Genomic DNA, 23056 nt, shown 5'->3' with positions numbered 1-23056 from the left:
TCAGCGGCTCCGTGGCATGAGGTTTGTAAAAAGGATCCTGGTTGATGGCCTTGATCCGCAGCTCCGTGAGGTGATTTCCACTAACCTTGGGTAAGGAGCAATTAATTCCTTGCCAGGCCCCTGCACAGGACAGTTCGTTCGTGTTTAATGCTTTAATGCAATCCTGTAGGGAATCCAGACATCACACACTTAGAAGGGTTTCTCCATCCATTTTCCCGTGGTCCCCCACCAACCAACCAACCCCAAAAAAAAACAAAAAAGGAGGATCAGGTTTTACTGAGAATAATTCAGGCCAAGATACTTCTTTTCACAGGTGGGTGATTCCACAGGATTCAGTCAGGCACCTGAGGGTGCTGACCTGGGGAGAGTTCTGCAAGACAGTTTTTAGATGTGGTCTGTACTGGAGCCACTGCGTGGTGACTGAAAGGCTCCTTTGGGAACTGCCTGAGAAGGAGCAATTCCTGCCTAAGTGGTGTGGGATTGTAAAACAAGACAAGAGGGGGCTGTTGAGCCTGTTCTTTTTATGGGATGGAGGGGGGTGCACATCCTAGGAGAGGAAAAATCATCACCCCAGTTCTAATATTGACTTCAGGAATGCTGATGTCTCTGCACCTCACATGTGACACAGATTGTCCTCTTTTTAGTGCATGGACAAGCTTAATCCACTTTTGTTTGTTTGTTTGATGTAAAATACTTCTTTCTCCTTAGTGTATTCAGATCCAAGGACTGGCAGGGCATTTGCTTTTGAAGTAACACCACATGAACGTACTAAGTTGGAAGCGAATCTCTGCTTACCCTGACAGCCAGGACAGCTCAATCCAGGATCCTGACCAAAAAAAAAAGAAAAAAGAGTCATTCTTTTGGCTTAAGACTTTGAGGTAACAGCTCTCTGAAGACTGGCTTCTTCCAAACTTGGTACAAAATTGGTGCTTTTGGATATGTTGTGAGTTCTGTATCAGCTTTCTGGGTTCTGCTCTTTGGTCAAATAAAATGTTGGTTGTCAGTCCCCACCTGACAGTTTTCACAAGACCCTGTAAGTGATACAGCTTTCAGTGCTGGCCTTTCTGTGGATTCTGGGTGTTGATGGGTCAGCAAGGAGGCCAAACTGAATGGCCTGGGCCTGCAAACTGGCTCTTGTAGCTGCCAGGAGGGTAGCTCAGGACATCTCCCTCCTGGCAGCCTGGGGTTGTTTCTAAAATGTTCTTCAGTATTGATTTGATCTCTGAAGTTTCCCTTTGGTATTGAAAACCATCAGTTTGGCCCCACTGACTTATTCCTGCTGTTTTTTTCCTCAGCATCAGAGGAAGCAGCCTGTCCTTCTGGCCAAGCTACCTGGGCCCACATCACTTCTCCAGCCTCAGCAAAGACGCTGGATTTGCCGAGCCTCAACTTGTCATTGCCACCTGAGCCCTGGAAGGACTTAGAGGAGATCCTCAGGGTCCCTGGTTCTGCCTGGATCAGTGGTGGTGGGTGACGTGAGCAACTGCCCGGGGTGGGAGAAGCGCTTGCAGCCAGGTTCAGGATGGGTTTGGTCACCCCAGAGCTGAGGGAATATGGGGGTGGATGTGATCTAGGCTTATCTGTGAGATGGGGGGGCATCCCTGGAAGACTGGAGGGTGGCCAGATGGTGTGACAACAGAAATGCTGCTGGAACTGTTAGAAGAGGGAGGAAGTGATCTCAGTCTGTCATTGCAGAGGCGGAGCAGCAGCACGGAGGAGCAGGAGAGCCTGCAGGGCTGCCTGCAGCTTTGGACACCACACTCATGGTCCCCAGCAGTGGCCTCCAGCATGCAGCTGGCACCTCCTACAGATACAAACTGCAGTGCCTCTGGTAGGGGCTCTGCTTCCCTGAGGGCCCTTCTGTGGGCTGCCTGAGGGGTCTCTTCATGCCCTGCTCGATGTGTCTGCAGGAGCCAGGTGAGGCAGATCGCCAGGGAGAGGGACAAGGCGAGGCTTGGTTTGGAGAAGGCAGAGAGACACTGCCAGCAGCTGGGCAGGGAGCTGGATGAGCAGTGCATCGCTCTGGAGCACACCCAGAGCAAGCTCAGGTAGGAGGGCTTCTTTTGGTGGGGTGGAGAAAATGTGCCTACACATCCCTTTTGAATCTCCCACTCGTTTTGCCAATGTGTCAGTGGCAGGAAAGTCCTTGAAGACCCCTCTCCACCCCTGTAATCTCGGCATCCTTCCGACAAAGCTCTCATCTCCTGCTTGTGGCCATCCAGGAACATGCTCTGTCTGTCCCAACCGTGTTGCTTTTTTTCCCCAGGAATTTTCAGGCAGAAATGGAGGCAAAAGAGCTGCTTTTGCAGCAAGCAGTGAGTCACCAGGCAAAGCTGGAGGCTGCTACGCGGCTCCTCCAGGGCAAAGAGGCCAACCTGCAAGGGAGACTCAACCATGTGATGAATGTAAGTACAGCTGCCTTGGATTAAACACCTTCTCTCTTTCAGAGGTGGAAAAGCAGGGGTGGTGACAAATATAGATGGTTCACTTTGCTCTTGTTGGGAATAACAGGAATTTTATGCAGAAGAATCATCAGCCACATCCATACAGTTGCATTAAATACAGAGCTTGTTACCTTTTCATGCCATTACTAAACTGCTGTGTTGTCTGTTGGCAGTGATTTGGCCCTTGGTAACACCTAAAACACAGTGACCAAAGCTAAAATTGTGCCAGGGACCATGTCAACGGCAGAGATGATGGTGTGTGCATGCCTGGGATTGCCACAGTTCTGGTCAATGTAGAAGTACAGATGGAGATAGCTCAGGACTTGCTGCCTTTGTTAGCTGTGAGGGAAAGCACAATTTTGGGGAGCAGAGGTAGAGATGATCTGTGGGGCTGTCTAGCTCTTACTGTGCAAAACCCACTCCTGTCCTTTGGAGAGATGAGCCCATGTGGTATCAGCAATGTGCTGTCCTGTCGTGGTTTAGGAGTGGTGCTCCCCAATTTTGTTCTCTTACCAAGACTCCCCAAACCACACTGCTGCTTGCTCACTCCCTCTCCCCACTTTTCAGTGGCTGGAGAGGAGAATGGGAGGCACAAAAGGAAAATACCATGGTCAAGATAAGCACAATTTACTGGAAACAGCAGTGAGATAAGAAACAACCAGTGACAGCAAAAATATTAGCAACAAAAGTTTACAAAAGAGAGAGTGATTTACAAACAAAATGCTCATTGCAGACTAGCCACATTTTCTCTGGAAGGCATCTCCTTCTCCCTGGAACTGAGAGAGAGTGCCTTCCCTCTGTCCCCAGCAATGAATGAGGTGGTACAGAATAACATCTGGGCCTTAGCCACATCCCCTCCTGGTCACTGCAAAAACCAACCCTGTCCTGGCCAAAACCAGGCCATGTCCAGGGTCTCCTGGGAGCTGTGCTGTGTTTGGCCTGTTGGTGTGCCAGTTGTTTTACTGTCATCCTGTCCGTGCTGAGGACCTGTGGCTGAAAAGCCCACCCTGCCGTATCAGGACCCACTGCCTCAGGGAAATCTCAATTTTATCTGCAGGAGAACACACAGCTACAAAACAAGGTCACAGAGATGGCTGAGAAGCTGTCAGCCTCTGAGGAAATGGTGTTGGAGCTGCAAAAAGAGCTCAACCACATTGTGAAGGATAAGGTAACCTTTCTCTGTTGAGTCAAATAACTTTTCAGAAATTCATAAAACATTTGGTCTTGCATATTTTGTGTCAGTTTCTATGGTGTCCTCCTGTGTGAGCTCTCCTGTGCTTTAATGACAACCTAGAAGCTGGGAAAAAAAAAAAAGGTGTGAGGAAAGTTTCCAGTTGTAGACAATTCTGCAAATCTGCAGTCTTCAAGGGAAAATTTTTATAGAGTTTAGTTTCCAGAAAAGTTTTATTTTTCACTAGTATTGAAGTAAAAGGTTTGTTTTAGTATCTTCCACTCCTAAAATGAATCTGGGGAAGGAACTGAGTTTGTGATCTTGTTAGCCAGGAAAGCCTGCCCTGTAGTTTGGTGTCTCACATGTGGAGAAAAATGCTTTTCCTCCCCATTCTGACCCATCCCACAGGTGATGGGCCCCTTAGGGAGCCTTCTGTTGAATGTGTGGGTGTAGCAGCTGATCCCAGTGAATTAGCAGAGCTTTTGACTCTCCATTTGGAGGTGATTTTCTTGATGAAAAGTGTTTTCTCGTGCAGCTGGAGCAGGGGGAGCCCCACAGCCCAGAGTTCCTGAAGCAGAGCGAGCGCTTTGCCGAGATCGTCCTGGAGTACGAGCGGCAGTGCCAGGTACGCGCGGGCAGCGCTGCTGCTGCTCCCTGCAGCACAGCTCTTGGGCTCTTTGGCCTGACGGAGGGGAAGGAGGCAGACCTGGTCATAGGGCAGAGGCATCCCTCTTACCTTCCTCAGTTCTGTCTCCTCAATCCTGAAGACTCCATGGGTTGTTTGCCTTGCCAGGATTTTGGCAGGAGAGAGTCGGGGTGGATCATAAATTCCTTCCCACTTGCAGCCATGGACTATTTTGTTAGGAAACCATGTACCTCTGTCGTTAAGGACAGACCCTGGGCTCTGTTGGATTTCTTATGAGCATAAGGAGAAAGCTGTTCTCCTAATTTGGAAATCATATTAACAGCTAAAGTCTTCTATCTTTTTGTTTCTCCCTTCCTTCCTACCCCCACTTTTAAAAAAACCCAAATCTTGGACTCTGCTAGAGAGTCAAGGTAAGCCAGTCCAGATACCTGGGGTGTGTATGTGGTCCAAAACTGGTGCTGTATCTGTGCTCCTTCCCAGAGCTTGGGGTTCTCTGAGGCATGAGCACAAACTCTGTTTCCCTTCTCTCATTTTTAATGTGTGTATCTTGCATTTTGAACTTGTGTATCTTTAACTTGTGATGGGTGCTGTGTTCTTTGAGTCCTGTGCTTGTCACATTGCCTGTTTGTTCCTACATGCTGTGTGTGTGGCTGGGGAGCACCCCTGAGCAGGGACAGTGACAGTCACATCCCCCCAGCAAGGGCTGAAATGCAGACTTTGAGCAAAGCCATTCTGTGCATGCATCAGGCAGCCCTCCTCCAAGCTGTAATTAAAGGCAAACATTCTGAAGCACTATCCAATGCAGCATTGCTCCAGGTGGCACCAGAAGGCTGAATATGCTCAGTGCTGCAATTTTGCCTCTCCTTGAGCAGCCACAGAGTTGTCCATGAGAATGCTAATGGATGGAAGGTTTGACCTTCAGGCTTCATCTGCCCCTCTGAAGGCACCCACTGGGGTTTGTCCTTTACCCTCGTTGAATGCTCTCAGTCCCCCTTTCCTGTTTACAGTGGAGATGAAACAAACTGGGTTTGCATTTGTCCACATCTGCTCAGTAGTATTTGTTACCTGGAAGTGTCCTAGTTTGTAGGCTCTTGCAGGACATCAGTTTCCTGGGTAGCCGGATGTGGGATGTAATTGGATGTCTGCTCAAAGTGGACAGTCCAGAAGAAGGCATGATGCTGTTGCTTCCAGTACAGAATAGAGGATGTGAAGTGAAGCAAGCAGCTGCCCACCTCCAGACACCTCCATGGAAGTGGCTCATTGCACTGGTGTGGTGGCTCATTTCTTGGTGTTCAGGGACTCCTTGCTGATGGAGATGGGATAAACTGTGTTGGCCTTGGGATGTCTGTGGCACCAGGGGACCGGCAGGACCTGCCTCGTGCTGTGCTTCGCATGGGATCAGCACCTTCCTCCCTTGTTTTATTCCTTCTGCTACCTGGAAATGTTCCCTCCCAGAGGCCTGTGGGCTTTGCTTCACTGTGACTCCTGCTGGTTGCCTTCTCTGCATAGAGCATTGCTTGTTGGCCAGCCCGTGTGCCCACAAGAGATCTTGAGAATGGAAACACAAACCTTTGGTCTCGTGCTGAGATCATGATGTTTCTTCTGTGTTGGATTCTCCCAATGGTTATTTAGGTCAGGAGGGTCTCAGGAGGCCCAGCCCCCTGAGGTGTTGGCAAACCCCCTGGTTTTGTGTGCTTTTGCATTCTGGACAGTTGCTTTGTGCTTTACAGTGTGTAGTGATGGTGATCTTGGAAATCTGGGTTTATGCTTCTTCTTTGGCTTCTCCAAATTCTCTAATGTCATCCTTTGTTTGGGAAGGCTGTGTTGTGGCTGTGGGAGGCCCTGCCAGGAGCTTTGGAGGAGCTTTGCCCTGTGTCCTGAGCAGTGTTTGTTTCAGGTGCTGCACGACCAGAACAGAGCGCTGCGAAGGGAGCTGCAAAGGCTGCGCCTGCAGCTGCAGGAGAGCAGGGCTGAGGGAGCGCTGCCAGCAGCAGGTGAGCTGCAGGAGGGCTCAGTGCCCATCCTCTCAGCACCAGCAAAGTTCCCTCTGGACCCAAGTTTGCAGGGGAACGTGGGGAGGCTTCTTGTGCCTGAACTGCTGCTGCCAGTTGTGGTACTGAGAGGGAAGAAGGAGAAGGTGGATCGTGGGGAGGAGGGAGATGGAGGAGAGGAGGGTTTTCCAACCTGAGAGCTGCTGATGGAACCTGTGAACTAGGCAGCTATGGGTGAACTGGCAGATTTTCAGTGTTGAAGATGCTGAGGAAACAATGCAATAAAAAGAGGAAGTAGCCCCAAACTGTGGATTGGAAAATTCAAGTTGAGCATTAGGTAAAAGCTTTTGGCTAAGAGGGATGATGCAGCCCTGGGACTAGTTGCCCAAGAGATGGGGAATGTCGCATCTTTTGGGGTTGTATGGACTGGATGAAGCTACAGCCATCCTGATCGGTCCTGTCTTGTAGGCCTCCCCTCACAGGGCTCCTCCCTGCCATCACTCCTCTCTCCAAGCCTTCTTGTTCCTACTTCTGTGTTTACAGAAATGTCACTCCCAGTGGAGGAGCTCCAAGAGCAGCTGCAGGACCTGAGGGTGCAGCTGGAAACCAAGGTGAGTGGGGGGCGGGGGAGGAATGTCCTGGCTGTTTGGTAAGCACAGCTGCTCCAGCATGACTGATGAGACATCTGCTCCAGCAGGGTTGCTGGAGAGAGAGTTCAGGCTGGGGAGCAGGATGTGCCTCATCACTCACGTGGGGTTATTTCATGTGCTTCTCCAGCTTGTCTTAGCTGGTAGGAGGGTTTGGAGCCTTTGCCTCACTGGCTGGCAAAGGCTCTGTGGATATCACTGTCACCTCGTGAAATGTTTTTGTGGGTCTTGTGAGGAACCAGAGATCACTTAGTGTTGTTGTTGCAGTAGAACCAGGGACATGACCAGGAGGAGAAGCAGCCAGGTGTCTCCTGATGGTAGGGGCTGTATCAGAGCCCTGTCACCCTTGGCTTGCAGCACACTTCTAAGCTGCTTGCTCTGAGATGACAGTGTGAGCCCAGCCTCCTCTTCAGACAGCTGTGAATGCTCGTGGGAGAGGACTCAGTTTCCACATTCACTCCTTTTGCTGCTGAACTGAGAGGTCAGTGATGCTGGGTTTTGTGTTACAGCACTGCGTGAGAAAATCTTAAACTGACATGCAGGTGATGGAGCAGTTCAAGGAGCACAAAGCTGCCTACAGATCTTCTGCCTGCTTTATAATCCTGCCTTTGTGCATATCAAATCCTGGAGTTTCTGGTGTTCCCAGGGGAGTTGGGGGGAGCAGCAGCTTCTCACCACCACATCCTGACAAGGAACCACTCTGCAGTGGAGGAGGGATATGAAGAGCATGGCAGATGATGCCCTGGCCTCTCCCTTCTCCTCTCTGGGGCTCCTTGCAAACAAGGAGAATGGGGAGAACCGTGCTGCTTGCTGGCAAGAAATAGGACTCACTGTTTTCTGCTCGTTAGACACTGCTGCATGAGACTGATTGTCGTCCTAAGTTCAGCAGGGACCAGAACTGCCTAAAGAGAGTCCCTTGTTGAGTGGGATCAGTAGATCAATCTGAATTTTAGCTATTGGAGGAGAGGAAAGCTCTCAGGAGCATGGTGTTAATATCCCAATCCTATCTCCTTCCAAGAGATAAATTACTATGAGGAAGAAATAGAGTTAATGTGGAAAAACTTTGAGAGGGAGAGGAAGGACAGTGAGGAAGGTTTCAAGGCTGAGATGTGCAAGATGGAAGACCAGAAAGAGATCTTGAAGAAACAGTTGCAAAGTACTGGGCTATAATTAATGGGCTGAAAGAGCAAAATGGGAATGGAGCTTGGAGCTGGAGGAGAGGTTTGAAATGGAACAGGCCAGTGTGGGACAGCAGCACACTGAAGAAATTTTCCAGGGCAAGCAGCTGGACCAGGACAGAGAAGAAATAATGCAGCACAGGGACAGACTGAGCCTGAGATATGGCACTGTTCTCTTCCTGGAGCTAAGGAGGAGATTAGGGGTGCATCTCCTCATACCAGAGTAGGTTGGGCTGATTTTTCACATGGCTGGAGAGCTGTTTTAATTTGGAAGAAAACCTGGGCAGAATTGCTGGGCTGCAGTAGTTTGAAGTGAGACATCTAACTCCCTTACATGAGTGCTTTTATTTCAAGACTAAGTTTCCCTGCATGTTCTTCCAGGCTGTGTTAGAGGCAGTGCCCAGCAAAGACTGTATCTTAAAATAGTGAGAGATATAAAAGAGCTTTCATTATTGTTTTCTTATTACCTCTTTCTTGGTCCTTCAGCAAACTTGCCTCTACTTGCTAGATGATCACAACTTGCTATCTTAAAAGCACTAAAAAATGTCCTAAATTTCTCCATATAGGTAAAAGAGATTGGCTTGTGAAAGAAAGAGGTTGTCACTGAATAACTGTTTATCTTACCTTCCTCCTGCCTCTGCCCTGCTGTGTCTCCCTTAAGGATCAGTGTTCCCCTTGGCAATATGCAAGCAGTGGCTTTTGCTAGGTCATTATCAGTATTTTGGGGCTGAGATACAGTGTAGGTGAGGGAGAAAGGAAGTGATTTGGCTGAAGTCTGTGGTAGAGCAGGGAAACAAACCCATATAACAGGAATACACGATGGACTGGCTGCAGTGGGAAGCTTTCAGAGTTGCTGGAAAAGATGTGATGGATGTGAGACCTGCTCCTTCTCTACTATTGTCTCTTGATTGTCCCCACATGTTTTGCCTGAGTTATGGGAAGGTTTTTTCTCAGTTTTCTTTAGTCCTTGCTGTCATTGGAAACCAAATCCCTGATCTTCAGGGAGCTGGCACAGAATGCCAGAGTAAGCAGGGCTTGTGCATGGTTTTCTCACTCTGCTGTCTCTCCCTGCACAGGAGGCCTGTGCTGGCTGCTGGAGAGCAGCTTGCTGAAGAATTAACATGGGATGGATTTCTTCTTTAGGAAGCTTTAGATAGGTACTGGGGTCACCCACTGAGCCATAAATCTGGGGGGAGACAGCTTTCTGGTGTGGATGATCCTAGTCTATTTAACTGTCCCTCCCATTGTTCTTCACCCCTTGGCTTTTAGGCCTCTGACAGTGTTGCAGGACTTTGGATGTCCCAGGCTGCCTGCCCTGAGCTGGGCTGGGCTGAGTCACCTGCTGGGGCAGAGGCACCTGACTCACTCCTCCATCAATTCAGGGCTATGTCTGTTTTGGCTTCTTGTTGCAGGCCAAAACCAGATGTGGCACTACCCAAAACAGGACTCTCCTCTGGGGAGCTGTGCTTTGCTGCTCTCTGGTCTGAAGCTGATCCTCTCCCTCTTCCCAGCAGGAAAAATGGGAGTGAGTTGGGTAGAGAGAAGTTGGAGGAGCTGGCTGAAATAGCAGAATTAACAGCATTGGTAAGAAGCCATTAACCCAGGCTCTTGGCTGAAGGATTTAGAAGGGCAAAAACTACACATGTTCACAGAGGAGAGCAAAAATGTTTGCTTCAAACATTCAAACCCAGTCTTCCTTCGAAGAACCACCTTCATCTTATAACTTGTAAAGCAATAAAAACTTGTGTGACATTGAAAGTCTTACAGAAGGGGAGTCTTTAATGTCTGAATGACTTTCACTTCTTTGACTCTTTCTCCCCGAGATTTCTCTCACTCCCAGGCCCAAACCCACATGGCTCAATCAGTCTTTGTTGCCTGTGTTCCCACCCAAGCCTCCTGTGCATGATTTGTTGTTTCTTTTCTCAACCTTTTCCAGAGTGAGAAAGGCAAGGAGGAGCTCTGTCACCCGGATGTCAAGATGCCTCAGCTGGGCTGTGAACCCCCTGAGCACAAGTTTGGTCACAGCCATGGCCCTGGCACTGCCCAGCTGCAGAGCCAGAGCCTTCTGGAGGCTGAGTGGCTGCAAGGAGCAGAGATTGCTGCAAGGCTGGAGCACCACCAGAGGCATGCAGCATGTTGGATGGAGATGGAGCTGCTCCAACAGCAGCTCCAGGCCTCACAGGAAAAGGTGAGTGTCCTTCATTTGGTGGCAGGCTGCTGAGTGGTCTCTGTGACGTTGGTATTGTCCTGCCTGGGGCTGTGCTGGACACCCTCCCCAGGCAGTTAAAAGTTGTCCTCGTCCTGTTTTGTGGGGAACAAAGGATTCTCCCTCCTGCTCAGATATGGCTGAAGCCAGTTCAGGTGCAGTTGCAGAGAGGTCCTTGCTTGCTTGTCCCTGTGACACCCCCCTGTCTTTGTCCTGTGCAGGCTGGCTGGGCAGAGGGGATGGGGGCTGAGTGGGGGTGGCTCACACAGGGGTGCCAGGAGCTGTGGCTCCCTGTGGCTCAGCTGACAGAGGAGCTGGAGCAGTGGTAGCACTGGATAAGGGCTGCCAATGGATAACAGCAGCCAGGCAGGGCATGTGGAGGGATGGGAAATGAGGTGGTTAGAGCAGAGTAACGTGGGTCACTAGGACAGAGAGAGGAAAGCCAATGGGAGAAACCTTCCAATGTGTTAATATTCCTCTACCCTGGGGACTGGCTTTCCAAGGTACAGCTTACCCATGCCAGCTATCCCTAGGCAGCCCTAGTGCAAAGTTGGACCAGATTTGCTTCCCATTACCAGTTCTGCCCTTTGCTGGTGACAGGAAGCAGAGGACGTGTAGTACAGGACATTTAGTACGTCACAGCTAGCCTGGGATGTATCCAAGAAGCCAAGTGAGCAGCCCCCTCTTGTAACTCTTGCCTTTGTGGCCCTTGGTGCTGGGACTCCCTCCCAGAGAATGCCTCAGCAACTCCTGCTCCTCAGCAAGGGGAGCACCTCTCAGCAAAGGGTCTCTGTTTCTCCTCCTGCAGCTCTCAGTGCTCCCACTCCCTGGCTTTGCTGCTGCCCAGTGAGCACCACTGCCATGGTCCCGCAGCTCTGCTGTGCCCATGCTGGGGTGATAGCTGAGGTGAGGGGCACTATTTAATATCTCCTCTCTCCCAAAACACAGCCTGGGCCTGTCCTGTTATTGGCTCAAAGCTGTAACCAGCTGTCAACCTTTCTGTGTTACAGCTTTTGGAAGCCAAAGCCAACCTGAGCCTGGCCCAGGCCCAGCACACTCTGCAGTTGCAGCAGGCCAAGGCCCAGATAAACAACATGGTGCCAAAGAAGCAGTTTGAGCAGCTGCAGAACACCTTGAGAGAGGAACAGTGCAAGACTCAGCAGCTCCAGGAAAGCCTCCAGCTGCAGGCTGAGCAAGCATGCAGGCAGCTGGTCAGGACCCAGGTAAGCAGGGAATTGCAGGAGCTCAGTCAAGGGTACTGTGAAAGGAACATTGCTGGCCTGGCAGCCTGGAAGGCAGCTGTGATTGCAGCCACCAGAGGTTTGGGTGGAAGATGGTAGACATAAAGAATGCACTTGGAAAATGCACTTGCCTTCAAATTCAGCTGCAATTTTAATTCTTCATGAATCCTCCAGTCATCAGCCTGCACTCATATGGGTGAATTTATCTCTAGGGCACTGAGCAAACAGGTGTTGGGTTTTTGTGAGTTTGTCTTCTGGGCAAAGATAGGGCAAATTATAACCTAAGGAATTATAACAAGCAGGCACAAGGACTGCATCCAAGGAGACTTTGTCTCTCCTTGAACTTTCCTGGACATGGCTGGGAGATGGATTTCCTGCCCAATGGCTTATTTTTATAGAAAATACTGCTGTAAAATCTGTGCCTTGTCTTAAAACCGGTTGGGTGCAAACCTAGGGAAGGCTGTACTGCTCTAGACATCTGTCCCACTGCTCTTTGTACCCTGCACCTCTGATGAAGCCCGCTGCTCTGCCTCAAGGACTGTGAGGGTCCATGAGCAGGGCCTTGGGGAAATGTTCAGTCCAGGGTTGCCAGAGGCCAGGAGAGTGCTGGGACAACGCAAAGACTTTCTTGCCCACTGCAGGAGGAACATGAACAGCTGCTGCAGGCAGCTGTGGAGCAGGCAGAGGTGCTGGAACAGAGTCTGAGGAATGCTGAAGCTCTGCTGGCAGAGAGGGCAGCTCAGCTCAGAGATGCCCAGGTGAGTGCCAGAGGGGCTGGTGCTGTGTGTCCCTGCCCATCTGGTACCCCTGCATGGGATGCTGAACCTGAAGCCTACTGTCCCTGCTTTAGGCCCAGCTCTCCAGGAACAAACTATTGATTGAAGAGCTCCGTGGAGAGAACAGGAGGTTTGCAATGGCCCTGCAGGCTGCTGAGCTGAAGCAGAAGAACATGGAAGAGAAGAACCAGCTGTTGGAAGAACAAGCCTCAGCTCTAAAGCAGCTTATTGGAAAAATCACACCAGCATCTCTGAGTGGGTGATGGAACATCTGCAGTGGCAGCTCCATGTCCTGGCTGAGGCTGGTCAGGTGCAGAATGGGAGATACAGCTGGGTTGGGAAATTCGCCTTGTCCTCTCTGGTCTTGCCAGCATTTTCCTGTGCAGAAAATAGCAAATGGGGAGCCTAGAGTCCTTTGAGGAAACTGGTCCTGTGGATAGTTGAATTTTCTAACTGAAAGCAGTAGCCTTGGTGCCTTTCTCAGTGGCAGTGTGCTGTTGTCATGGCTGTCTCAGGACAGCCAGCTCACAGGATTTTCTTTGGCAGTGTTTGGTGGAGGTGCAGGTGCTCCCTCTTGGCAGAAGGTGGATGTTGGAGCCACAGTTACATCTCAAAAGCTAGGGCAGAAGGGCTTGCAGGACCCTGTGCCTGGCTCACTCCATGCAGGAAAGAAAGCCGAGTTGTGGCATTAAAATGTGTGCAATGTTACAGCACCTCCTGCTATCTCCGGTCTCCTCTGTATTTCAGTCACCTTCCCCAGCTGCTGCTGACATTTATTCCCAACAGCTCCTCCTAAAGCCCGAACCTAGGATCCAAAACCAACCACACTGTTGCCTCTGCAGTGAGCAGGACAGAGCAATGCTGTAATGCTGTAATCCTGTTCCTGCATTCTTCCCCAGCTCTTTGCTTTTTCAGCTCCAGTCTGAGATGGGAGTTAAGCAAACCGCTAGTCTTACCTAGGGCTGATGTTTTTCCAGGTGTTTTCCCAGATGCAGTGCAAGAGCTGAGAAGCTCCATTAGGAAAACCAAACAAGGAAAGCAGCTCTTCAGCCTTGTTCTGGTTTTGTGCTAGCCAGAATGCTTAAAACCCTCTGCTCCCTTTCCCACCCTAAATAGCCCATAGGCCCTACCAAACCAGTGCTGTAGGATGAGATTCTTCAGAGGAACAGAGACACAGGCCAAGCACACTGGGAAAAACCCAGGTCCACGACCCAGACTGCAATGATCATTCACACAGCACCTCAGGAAACAACATTTATGGGTTTCTGATGGGGACAAGACTTCCTGTCTGATCCTGGAAAGAACCTTGTACAGCCTTGTCTGATACTTGGAGGAGCAGTTCCACTGAGAAACTTAAATAACCATTGCACTGCAGGGTCAGGATGGGTTTGGATGGAGAGCCAGATCACAGTGCTGAATGAACACCACATTAACTCTTAAAAACCCAAGAGACTGAGGCTGAAGGAGTTCTTTATTTTGGAGCCATGGAGTTTTCTTGGCTTCTAGAGCCCAGCCAGTTGGTGTCTTACATGCACAGTGTGAACAAAGAACTACTCCGAACAAAAATGCATTCACAAACTCTGGGTGTAGCTGTGGGGCTTGGATAATGCTCCCCCACTATCCTGGATTCCCAGGATTGCTATATTACCAGCATGCACCCTTTGCTCATGAAGAGCTGTGGTTTTAAGGCATCAAAGGCTGATAGAAGGAGTGGCAGGGTGCCACTGCAGAAGTACTGAGGAGTCTCAAGTCCTGCACACCAGAGCTCAGTCCCCATCGTGGGCAAGCCACCAAGCAAGAGCTGTCCCTCCCGTCCTGCACACTTAGGACAGAACATGCTCCAGGATTCCTTGTCTGATCAACTGCTCACATTTCCAGCGGGGTAAGAAGTGCTGCACAGAAACACAGAAAAACCCTCCTAGAATTTGTTAGATTTGTTACTGCACACAAGCAGCTCTGTTTTGTGCTGCACATCCAGTGCCTCGTGGTACCAGATCAGGCAGAGCTGCACTCTGGACCCTGCAGACATCACATGCAAGGAGCTGTGTGTGCAGGGACTGGGGCATGCTGCAAGGCCAGCATAAGCAGGGTGGTGTCATGGGAGTGAGAGGGCAGGAAGAGAGCAGAGCACACTCCGCCACAGGTACCTGGCTGTTCTTCTTCAACAGGATGGTAGTGCCATCATCGACCTCGAACTCCCCATGGTCTCTTAAACACCGCACCTGCAAAGGGGAAACACAACTCTGTAAGAGTCCCATGGAAAAAAAAAACAACCACCCTCTCCAGGTAACAGTCCCGGGCTTGGGAACATGGTTTCTAGTTGGTCTAGTTAAGTTTCTGCAAAAGCTGCAAAAACTTCTTACTGTTTAACTCGCCCCACCACAGACTCCCTGCAAGACTAGAAGTGCCATACTTTGTGCTCTCAGTAGAAGGAGGAAAATGCTGGCGGACAGTAAAGCATAGAAACCTGTGAAAGCTTTGGAGCTCTGAAAGGTTTTGCTTGGTGAACTGACTTGGGATAGGGATGAAGCGCTCAAAAAGAGATAGTCAGGAAAATGTTTATCTTTGGATAGAGGCGAGAAATCTTGCACTTACTTCAATGTACAGGCTTTTAGGAGGTTTGATGTCCTGTGTGAGGTCCAGCCCCTCCTCTCCTCCTACTGACCTCATGTAGGTAGCCAGAGACTTTTTGTACCGATTGAACCACTCTACCTGTGGGCGTTAACAGGGTTGTACCCACAGACAATGAACACACACAAGTCAGTATTTACAGAGAGACATGTTAAATGTCATGTTTATGGTGTGGGGGAGACTACCCTGTTTTGATTTTACTAAATAATCCATCAGAAGGGATATGTGAGAAGAGAAATGAGGTTGACTCACTTCCTCAGCTGACATGTGGAACTGGATGGTGTTGGGCAGAACGCTGCCATACTCCCACCTCAGTGCTCGGATCCGTAGCAACCGGTCATACCTAGGGGAAGAAATGGGGCAAACCCAACACCTCTGCTGAGGTGAGTGCTGGCAATATCCCCAAGCCACAGTGACATCCAGTAATGTACACTTTTAGAGAGCGGAAGCAAGCAGAGCCTTCTCTTTGCGGTGGTATCAGCAACAAGCACAAGGGGAACCAGCTCTACAGCTGCCTTGCTGCTCGTGGAAAAGCCACCTGCCCGTGCCGAGAGTCCCGACCCCCTGTGCCAGCAGGGACGAAGCCAGGGGAGGCAGCTCCCCCCGCAGCACTCACAGGTAGGCCAGGAGGCAGCGCTGGTTCCGGAGCAGGCAGCAGTGTCGGAACCGGATAAGGAAAATCAGGTCCGTCCGTCCCGCCTTCGCTTCGGACCTGGGGATGAGGAGAAGGAGAAAGAGGAGTAGGAGAGCTGCGGGCCGGGGAGCGCCGCCCGTGCTGTGCGGGACGCGCCGGGAGCGGGCGCCCAACTCACACGTCCGCCTGGTTCCGCTCGTACAGCGCCCGCATCTCCTCCAGCGCCTGCCGCATCTCCTCCGTCTGCAACAGCGGCACAGTCAGCGGGAGCGGGCCGGCGGCGGGCCCGCCCGCTGTCCCCGGGGCTCACCCGGAAGGGCGGGAGGTGCCCGCCGGCCGCGCGGTGCAGCTCCCGCACCAGCTCCAAGCCGCGCTCCGCCGCCATCGCGCCCGCCCGCGCGCGGGAAACGCGCCACCACCAGCCAATGGCGGCCGGGCCGCGCCGCGCCGCAGCCAATGGGGCGCGAGGGGCGGGGCCTGGGGGGCCCCGCCGCCGGTGTCAGCTGTGGGGCGCCCCTGACGGCCTCGGGGCGCGCTGGGAGCCCGGCGCGGGGATTGCTGCCGCACATCGCCCGCAGTCCTCGGGCTCGGCTGGGGACGGCCGGTCCGGCCGGGCACAGCGCCGGGCACAGCGGGGCTCCCCGGGGAAGGCGCTGAGGACATGCCCGGCCAAGGGCCCGGAGTGCTCGTATGCCCCCAGAACTCCTGGAACTCTGATGTGGGTGCTCTGTACAAGCGCTTGTGGCCTAGGGCAGGGGGATTTCTCACAGGGACACGGAGCCATTGGAATGGGAATGGCCTTAGGATGAAGGAAGGCAGGTTTAGATGAAATATCAGAGGAAGTTTTTCCCTGGGAGGGTGGGCAGGCCCTGGCACAGGTGCCCAGAGCAGCTGTGGCTGCCCCCGGATCCCTGGCAGTGTCCCAGGCCAGGCTGGACACTGGGGCTGGAGCAGCTGGGACAGTGGGAGGTGTCCCTGCCCACGGCAGGGGCTGGAATGGGATGAGCTTTAATGTCCCGACCACCATTTAGTGATTCTGATGGTCTTCCTGAGGTCAGTCAGCCTGAGGAGCTGTTGCAAATTCAGGCTGAAAGATGAATGCTCATAATTTACAATGTGTAAAGCAAGAATGAATGCCTAAAAAAATTCTAATGCATGATTTTATAATTTTTTTAAGAAAATGGATGGGGAGAGGTGCTTCCTTTTATTTTATTCTGAATAAATGTTATTTCTTACTTACAGCATGGTAGAAACCTGATTCTGCTCTGGCTGCTCAACGACACTTGGCAGCATCTACAGGTGCACCTCAAGGAACCTCGACTGCAAGAGAGATTTGTTCTGTTTCAGTATTGACTCCATTGACAGGTAAATACAAAATGTTTGTTGGTCAGCCTGCCAGCTCTACTTCATTCACCAGGCATCACACTGAGGGTGCTCCTGTCATATCTCTGGGAAGTCTCAAGGGAGCTTTTTCTGTGTTGCTGCTGTTGGCATTAGAGTGCTCAGTTGTGAGGAACATCACCTGTGTAAGGCAAATCCTAGGAAAAAAAAAAAAAACAAAAAAACAACCCAAAACAGCCAGGTCTGCCTTTTGTATGAGAAATTGCATTCCAGACAAGAAAATATCACCAGGTCCAGGGCACAGGAAGGGTCCTTCTCATTTGATCAGAGGAGTGGCTGAGGGTCTCGAGAACAGAGATTTTTTTTTTATTTGAAGCTAGAGGGTACTACTATACCCTCTTTAACTTTTTTCTTTCTTTACTTTACTCTTGTGCTTTTTTTAGCTTAAGCAATTGTATCCTCTTAAAAATGCAGTCTCTGTATTGTAGGAGAAAATTGGTTTAGTCTATGGCTATACAAGAAAAGTCTAGCTAAGCCTACTCTATTATTTCTTTCTACTCAGGATTCTTCCCTCATTTTCTTCTGACATTTCAGGTCTTAGACTGTCTCTCTTTTCTTTTAGATTAGGGAGGAGTAAGGTTTTGTAAAGTTTTCCTTTTTCAGGAAAGGGTTAAAAGCCTTATCTCCCAGGATGGCTGAGATCTTACAGCAGGCTGCTGAACTCTTATGGCTGGGCACTTCCTTTTCTCTTATTTTTGTTTTCTTTGTGGTGTACTGCTGGCACATGATATTAAATTTTTAGGTGGAATGGGCTCTTTCTTTCTCTCTCTCTCTCTGGGGGGCTTGCTTGGGACATTTTAGTGGCTTTTTACCTTCATTATGTCTTGTGAGGGAGCTGGTTTGGTTTCATTCTCCTCACCCCTCTTTCTTTTTCTGGGTCTCTGGTCTGCTTCAGTTACAGGTGGCATGGCTTCCCCTCTGTACTCGTGGTGGACTGGAACAGAAGAGAGAGTTCTCTTGGGAGTTCTTTGCTTTTAACCCCCTGTGTTTTCAGAAGCATGTCTAATGCTTTTAGTGGTCACTTTAAGTGTTAATATCTAAACTTGATGACTGATTGACTCCAACTTTTTGAGAAACTCACTTCTATGTCAAACTATGATAGGTGGGCAAAGGCAAATCTGACAGCTGAGTATGTGCTTGACACCCTCACTCAGCCCTCTTAAAATCTGTCTAGAAAATGAAAGTGTGCTTGGGTTTAGTCAGTTTATAGCACTGAAAAGTGGTCTTAAGGTATTCCTCAGTAACTATATCATGAATCAAGGCTTTATGCCAGATTCTTTTATGCAAGCGTTGTTCTGATGGACAGTGTTCACCTGAACTAGTTTTAATGCCTCTGTTTTTTTCTGAAGTTCACATTTATTTTGCTGTATTGCTGTGGATGTTCACCCTCGTGCTCTGGACAGTGCCTTTGGGTTTTTTTCTTAATTCTACAGCTACAATACCTTATTTTTTGGCAGTAAAATGGCATGGCAGTAAAATTCGCCACAGCACTAACCTGGCTGCAGAATGGCACTTTTCTTGCAGAGTAATGCTGCTTCTCCCAGCCAGCTCTGCACTGTTCCTGGTGTCTGTGCAATTTTTCACTGCATCCTGCAGCCCCAGAATCCATGGCTGCCTCTCAGGGTTCTGGAGGAGTGCTGTGTCTGGATTTTTGGCTTCAGAGTGAGACGTGCATGATCTGAACTGTGGCATCTCAGCTGTATTCTAGGGACCCCAGGAAAGCAAGCTGTTATTCACGAGGAACCTCTGACTCTTGAAAGTCGAGCTGTCTTGCAGGAGGTGCTGGAAAAGGTGAGATTTAACCTCATACCATTCTTTGTCTAAATCACCTCTGTGAAACCTTAATGTTCTTCAATACTTTATTGGGAACAGCTTATTTCACCCAGAGTAATTTAGTGCATTGTAGCATGTCATTGGTATCTTGTGTTATGCAAGATTTTCAGTAACTTTTCCGTCAATTTTCATGGTAACTAGCATTTTCTGTTTTTCAAGCACAGCATTAGGCTCCTACTTATGTCTCAGTAATTTGGTATGTTGTTTCTAGTTAGTTCTGATTCACTTCTACAGATCTTCACTTACCTTTTAGTCATGTTTCTTCTTGCCTTTCGTGCAAATGGACCTAAATCTTTTGCTGTAGCTTTGTGTTGGAATCTAACATCATCAATCAAGTTGGTGTTTTGCTCTACTAAAATCTTGTGGCTGCAGGTAGGAAGAGATGTGAGCAAATAGTGTGAGGAAGTTGACTGCGGAGACTGAAGGTTGTCCAGCTAAAGCTGAGTGTGTGGCTCTGACACTGAGGATGGAAACCTGTCCACTGTGTGGGTGTTAGAGCTGGGTGAGCTTTCTAAGTATGAGAGCAGCAGGGAAGGAATCAAATGAAAAGAATCGGTGATGTGAGATGAGATTTGAGCCCTTTCTGACACCCACGCGTGCTCTTTGTGTTGTCAAATCCCGCGTGTGAGCCAGAAGCTCTCCCTGCCTATTTTGCAGGTGGATGTGCCATTCAAAGCCCTGGAGGCAGGGCTGAGCACCGGCGAGCCGCGCGTGGCTGCTCTGCACAGGGGGCGTGGCAGGAAACACTCGCTGAGTGCCGGAGGAGCGAACGGGAGCCTTGGCCCTGCCATCCTCTGGGATCTGCGGGGACACTGCAAGCACTGGCAAAGAGCCGAGAGCCATGGGAGCAGCGCTGAGCGAGGCTGTGTCCCAGCCAAGGAGTTCCTCCTGTGTCCCTTAAGAGGATACCCCAGGGCTGGTTTTCTGCATCAAGACTTCTGATCAGACCATCTGTAGACCTCTGGCTTAATGTAAATATTTATTTATATGTTTGTCTCTGACAGCAAAGCACGTATCTCCTGACTTTCCTGCTATTCAGTATCTGCTGAACTGGCTGTGCATTTTTCCTAAGCTAAGGAAAACCCTCCCTCTGATTCTGTAATTTCCAAAGGAGCAGCATTGAGTCACTTATGTTTTTCTTGTCTCCATAACTTTAGCTTGACTCGTGCTCAAGGACAGGAATGACTCAAGAACTGTATGTGGTGAATTGTTAGTTTGGCGGGGGTTTTTGCAAGTTCAGGGCTAAAATGTGATGTAAGAAGAGGCTTTTTTTGCAGCATTAGATTTTTGCAGCATAGCAGCTTTTCAAGCTTTCTAAGTAAGTCACTTCATTCTGATTTAAACTCTCTTGAAATATGCTTGATATGTTTTTTTTTCCATTGTTATGTTAGTTTTTGTTTTGTTTGATTTGGCTTTCTTTTTTGCCTGGCGTGGGAAAATTTTACAGCTCTCATTTTTTTCTTCTCCAGTTGAGTATAGTGTTACCTTCTTAATTCAAAAACCATTTGCTGTATGGAAAAAGCACCTTGCCTTTGTGAAGGGCCAGGTGGGAACTGTTTTAATGGCCAGTGGCACAGCCCCGTAGCACACAATTCCCAGGAAGTGGGGAGCCCTCTGCCAGGCAGAGCCACCTGGCCAGGTTCCTGCGGGTGCTGCTGCTGTACCCGGCTGATGAGGTGAGAAGCAGCTTGGCTTTACTGCCAAAATAAAACTCACCCGTTTTCCTATGAATCCCAGCAAAGTGGTCCCAAAGGCTCTGTCACTCAGTCTCTGCTTCCATTGGTGTGGAGAGGCTGGATCCCAGTTATCACCCCAGCAGTGCCCCTGCCTCCCTTTTCCCCACTTTTCTGTTCCAGTCGTGCGAAACATTCAGGCTTTGTTTTCTTCCCCCTGCGGTTCACTGCAGATCCCAGAAAACCCACAGGAGGGAAGATCATTCCTTGTGCTTCCACCTCCAGGTGAGAGAGGAGATGGTCACATCCTAGGAGCCTGATTTTGGAATGTTTTGTGGAATAATTGGCCCAGTGGTTTTTTACTTCTGGGGTTCCTGGAGTCTGTCCCTGGCAGGTCCAGCCTGTGCTTCAACTGAGAGCCCTCAGTCCGCAGGGAAATGAACCTTTGGGGAAGTTCTTACAGCTCTGCTTAGTGCTTTATGAATGGTGATGATTTTCTGGAATTAGGCTGTCCATTCTGACCCTTTTTCTTCCCTCTCCCTGCAGACTGTACCTGCTGAGAGGCTGAGGTGAGACCAGGATCTGTAAAATCCCTGACTCTCCGTGTTTTCCTGAGGCTGAAGCCGTGTTTGCTGTCAGTGACGACAGGGTGGGAGATGCTGAACACTGAAAACTTTGGGGTTTTTCCCCTGAACTCCCCAAGACTCTGCAGCTGTGCCCTGTCTATCTCTTGAAAGAGTTTCTGGGTTTACAAAGGTTTTTACATTCTGCAATATTTATCTATAACTCGATTAAAAAGAATCATACTGTATCAATGTGGTGTTAATTACTTTGAGTTGGTTAATTAAAGCGAATTGTTGTTAAGGGGTTTGAGCATCCCTTAGTTGGAGCTGGCAGCTCTTATTTAATTTCTCTTCATTCCTTTAATTTCTTTCAATTATTTCTTGAGCCATTACTGCAATTAGGATGTACAGTAAGGACAAGAGCATTTCTGCCCTGCTGGATTGGGAAATCCGAGCCCAATTCCTTGGAGAGATTGAGGGGATGGGGATCTGTGCCTCAAGCTGGGTTTTGACAGTGGGAATTTGGTGAGGAAGGAAGAGGAGAGATCCCACGGAAAGTGGCTGAGGCCAGTTCCGCTGGCTTTGGGTGCTCCTACCCCCGAGAAAATCATCCTGGCTGAAGGGAGCTGGAAGAAGCCAGGGGGCTGCGCCGGGGGCTGTGCAGGGACCCCAAACCCTGGTCAGGGGCGCTGGGCAGTGCCAGCTGCAGAGGAACGCTGCAGAGGGGCTGCGCTGGAGCCCCTCAGCTTCCATGCAGAGATGCTGGCACTGCGGGGCTTTCGGGACACTGCCGAGAGGCTCCGCTGCCAGAGCCGGGGAGTTCTCCCGTTCTTTTCTGTCGTGCTGGGCACCTGGCAAGTCCTTAGAGCCCCGCAGGCTGCCAGTGCCAGCGGAGCAGCTGGAATCACAGACGGTCACACAGAAACCGGGCTGGGAGAGCAAATGAGCCGTTCCATGTTGTTTTTCACAACGCGTTTTGGATTTATACCAGAATCTCTTCTCTCCCCTCAGACGCCGTACCCCTGAGTTCTGAGTTTTCTCACAGAAATGTCTCGGCCTGCACCGGGAAAAAGAAAATTCCCTGGCACGGCGGGGAGCGGCGGGGTTTGGGGGTGCTGGGGCGGCACGGGGGTCCCCGCGCCCCGGCCGGTCTCGGTCAGCCCCGGGAAATCGCCGCCGCCGCCGGCTCGGCCCCGGCGCCGCCCCGGTGCTCCGGCCCGAGAGAGACCCCGACCCGCCCGCCGGGGCAGAGGCGGCACCGCCGGGAGCCGAAGCGGCAGCCCCGGGCCCATCCCGGCGGGCCGGGAGCGATGGCCCCGCCTCCATCCCGGGCGGGCCGGAGCCTCAGGGGCGGGGCCGGGCCGGAGCCTCAGGGGCGGGGCCGGCGCTGGCTCAGGTGCGCGGGACCGCGGGGCACCTGCGTGGGGTGGGGCCGAGCTTATTTAAGTGCCGGGAATCGCTGCAGCCGCCATTTGCTCACTCGGAGCGCAGTGAGGGTGGTGGGTTCTGTGCGGGCTCCGCAGCTTCGCCCTTCTCTCCTTCCCCCCCTTTACTCTTCCTTCCTCCTGCTCCCATTCCCCTTCTTTCCCTGCCTTTCCCCCGTTTTCCTCTCCTCCCCAAAGCCGACTGCTTTCGCTCCCCTTTTGTGCCCCCTTCTACTCTTCCTTCCTTCTGCTCCTATTCCCCTTCTTTGTCTTCCTCCTTTTCCTTCTCGTCCCATTTCGGCCTCCCGTCCCACCATCTACCCTTCCTTCGTTTTCTCCATATTTCTGTTTTTTATCCCCTAAACCCACTCTCCCTCCTCCCCCAAACGCGACGCCCCCCACTCGTCCCTCACCTGTCCCTGCCCCGCTGCTCCGTTCCATTCCCCCTCTCTCCCTCCTCTGTCCCGTCCCTCTTTCCCCCTGCCGGCCTTTCCCTTCCCCGCCCGCTCTCCTCCGCAGCCCGACCTCCCTCCCCACCTTCCCGCATGCCCCGCTCTGCCTCCTCTCTTCCCGTCCCTTTTTCCTTCTTTCCTCGCA

The 23056-nt window shown here is 50.8% G+C and overlaps 2 protein-coding genes across 3 annotated transcripts; one reads left to right on the top strand and one right to left on the bottom strand.

The window, feature by feature from the left end:
- The first annotated feature begins 1748 nt into the window (after positions 1-1748).
- Positions 1749-21283, top strand: NINL (ninein like). Its single transcript, XM_085576189.1, is given in 19 exon segments — positions 1749-1831; positions 1911-2048; positions 2267-2405; positions 3502-3612; positions 4151-4240; positions 6159-6255; positions 6796-6863; positions 7920-8025; positions 8028-8090; positions 8093-8120; positions 9592-9661; positions 10014-10265; positions 11294-11506; positions 12166-12282; positions 12375-16283; positions 16808-16930; positions 18664-18757; positions 19457-19770; positions 21019-21283. Coding segments are annotated over 15 exon segments (1749 nt in total). The 5' UTR covers positions 1749-1763; the 3' UTR covers positions 12564-16283; positions 16808-16930; positions 18664-18757; positions 19457-19770; positions 21019-21283.
- GINS1 (GINS complex subunit 1) lies at positions 13754-15965 on the bottom strand. Of its 2 annotated transcripts, XM_021538611.3 has the most exons (7): positions 15876-15965; positions 15744-15808; positions 15548-15643; positions 15184-15274; positions 14896-15012; positions 14448-14522; positions 13754-14192 (listed from the first exon to the last, which is right to left on the bottom strand). In XM_021538611.3, the coding sequence occupies exons 1-7, from the start codon at positions 15948-15950 to the stop codon at positions 14124-14126; spliced, it is 588 nt and encodes a 195-aa protein (XP_021394286.1). In that variant the 5' UTR covers positions 15951-15965; the 3' UTR covers positions 13754-14123. The 2 variants fall into 2 exon arrangements, with proteins under 2 accessions (XP_021394286.1, XP_085432314.1); XM_085576188.1 differs by having other exon boundaries at positions 13754-14522.
- Positions 21284-23056: the final 1773 nt, after the last annotated feature.

Source organism: Lonchura striata, chromosome 3, assembly GCF_050655825.1.
Source record: "Lonchura striata isolate lonStrDom1 chromosome 3, ASM5065582v1, whole genome shotgun sequence".
NCBI lineage: Eukaryota > Metazoa > Chordata > Aves > Passeriformes > Estrildidae > Lonchura > Lonchura striata.
The sequence above is the reverse complement of the archived record's forward strand: the minus strand, read 5'-3'. Positions and strand labels throughout refer to the sequence as shown.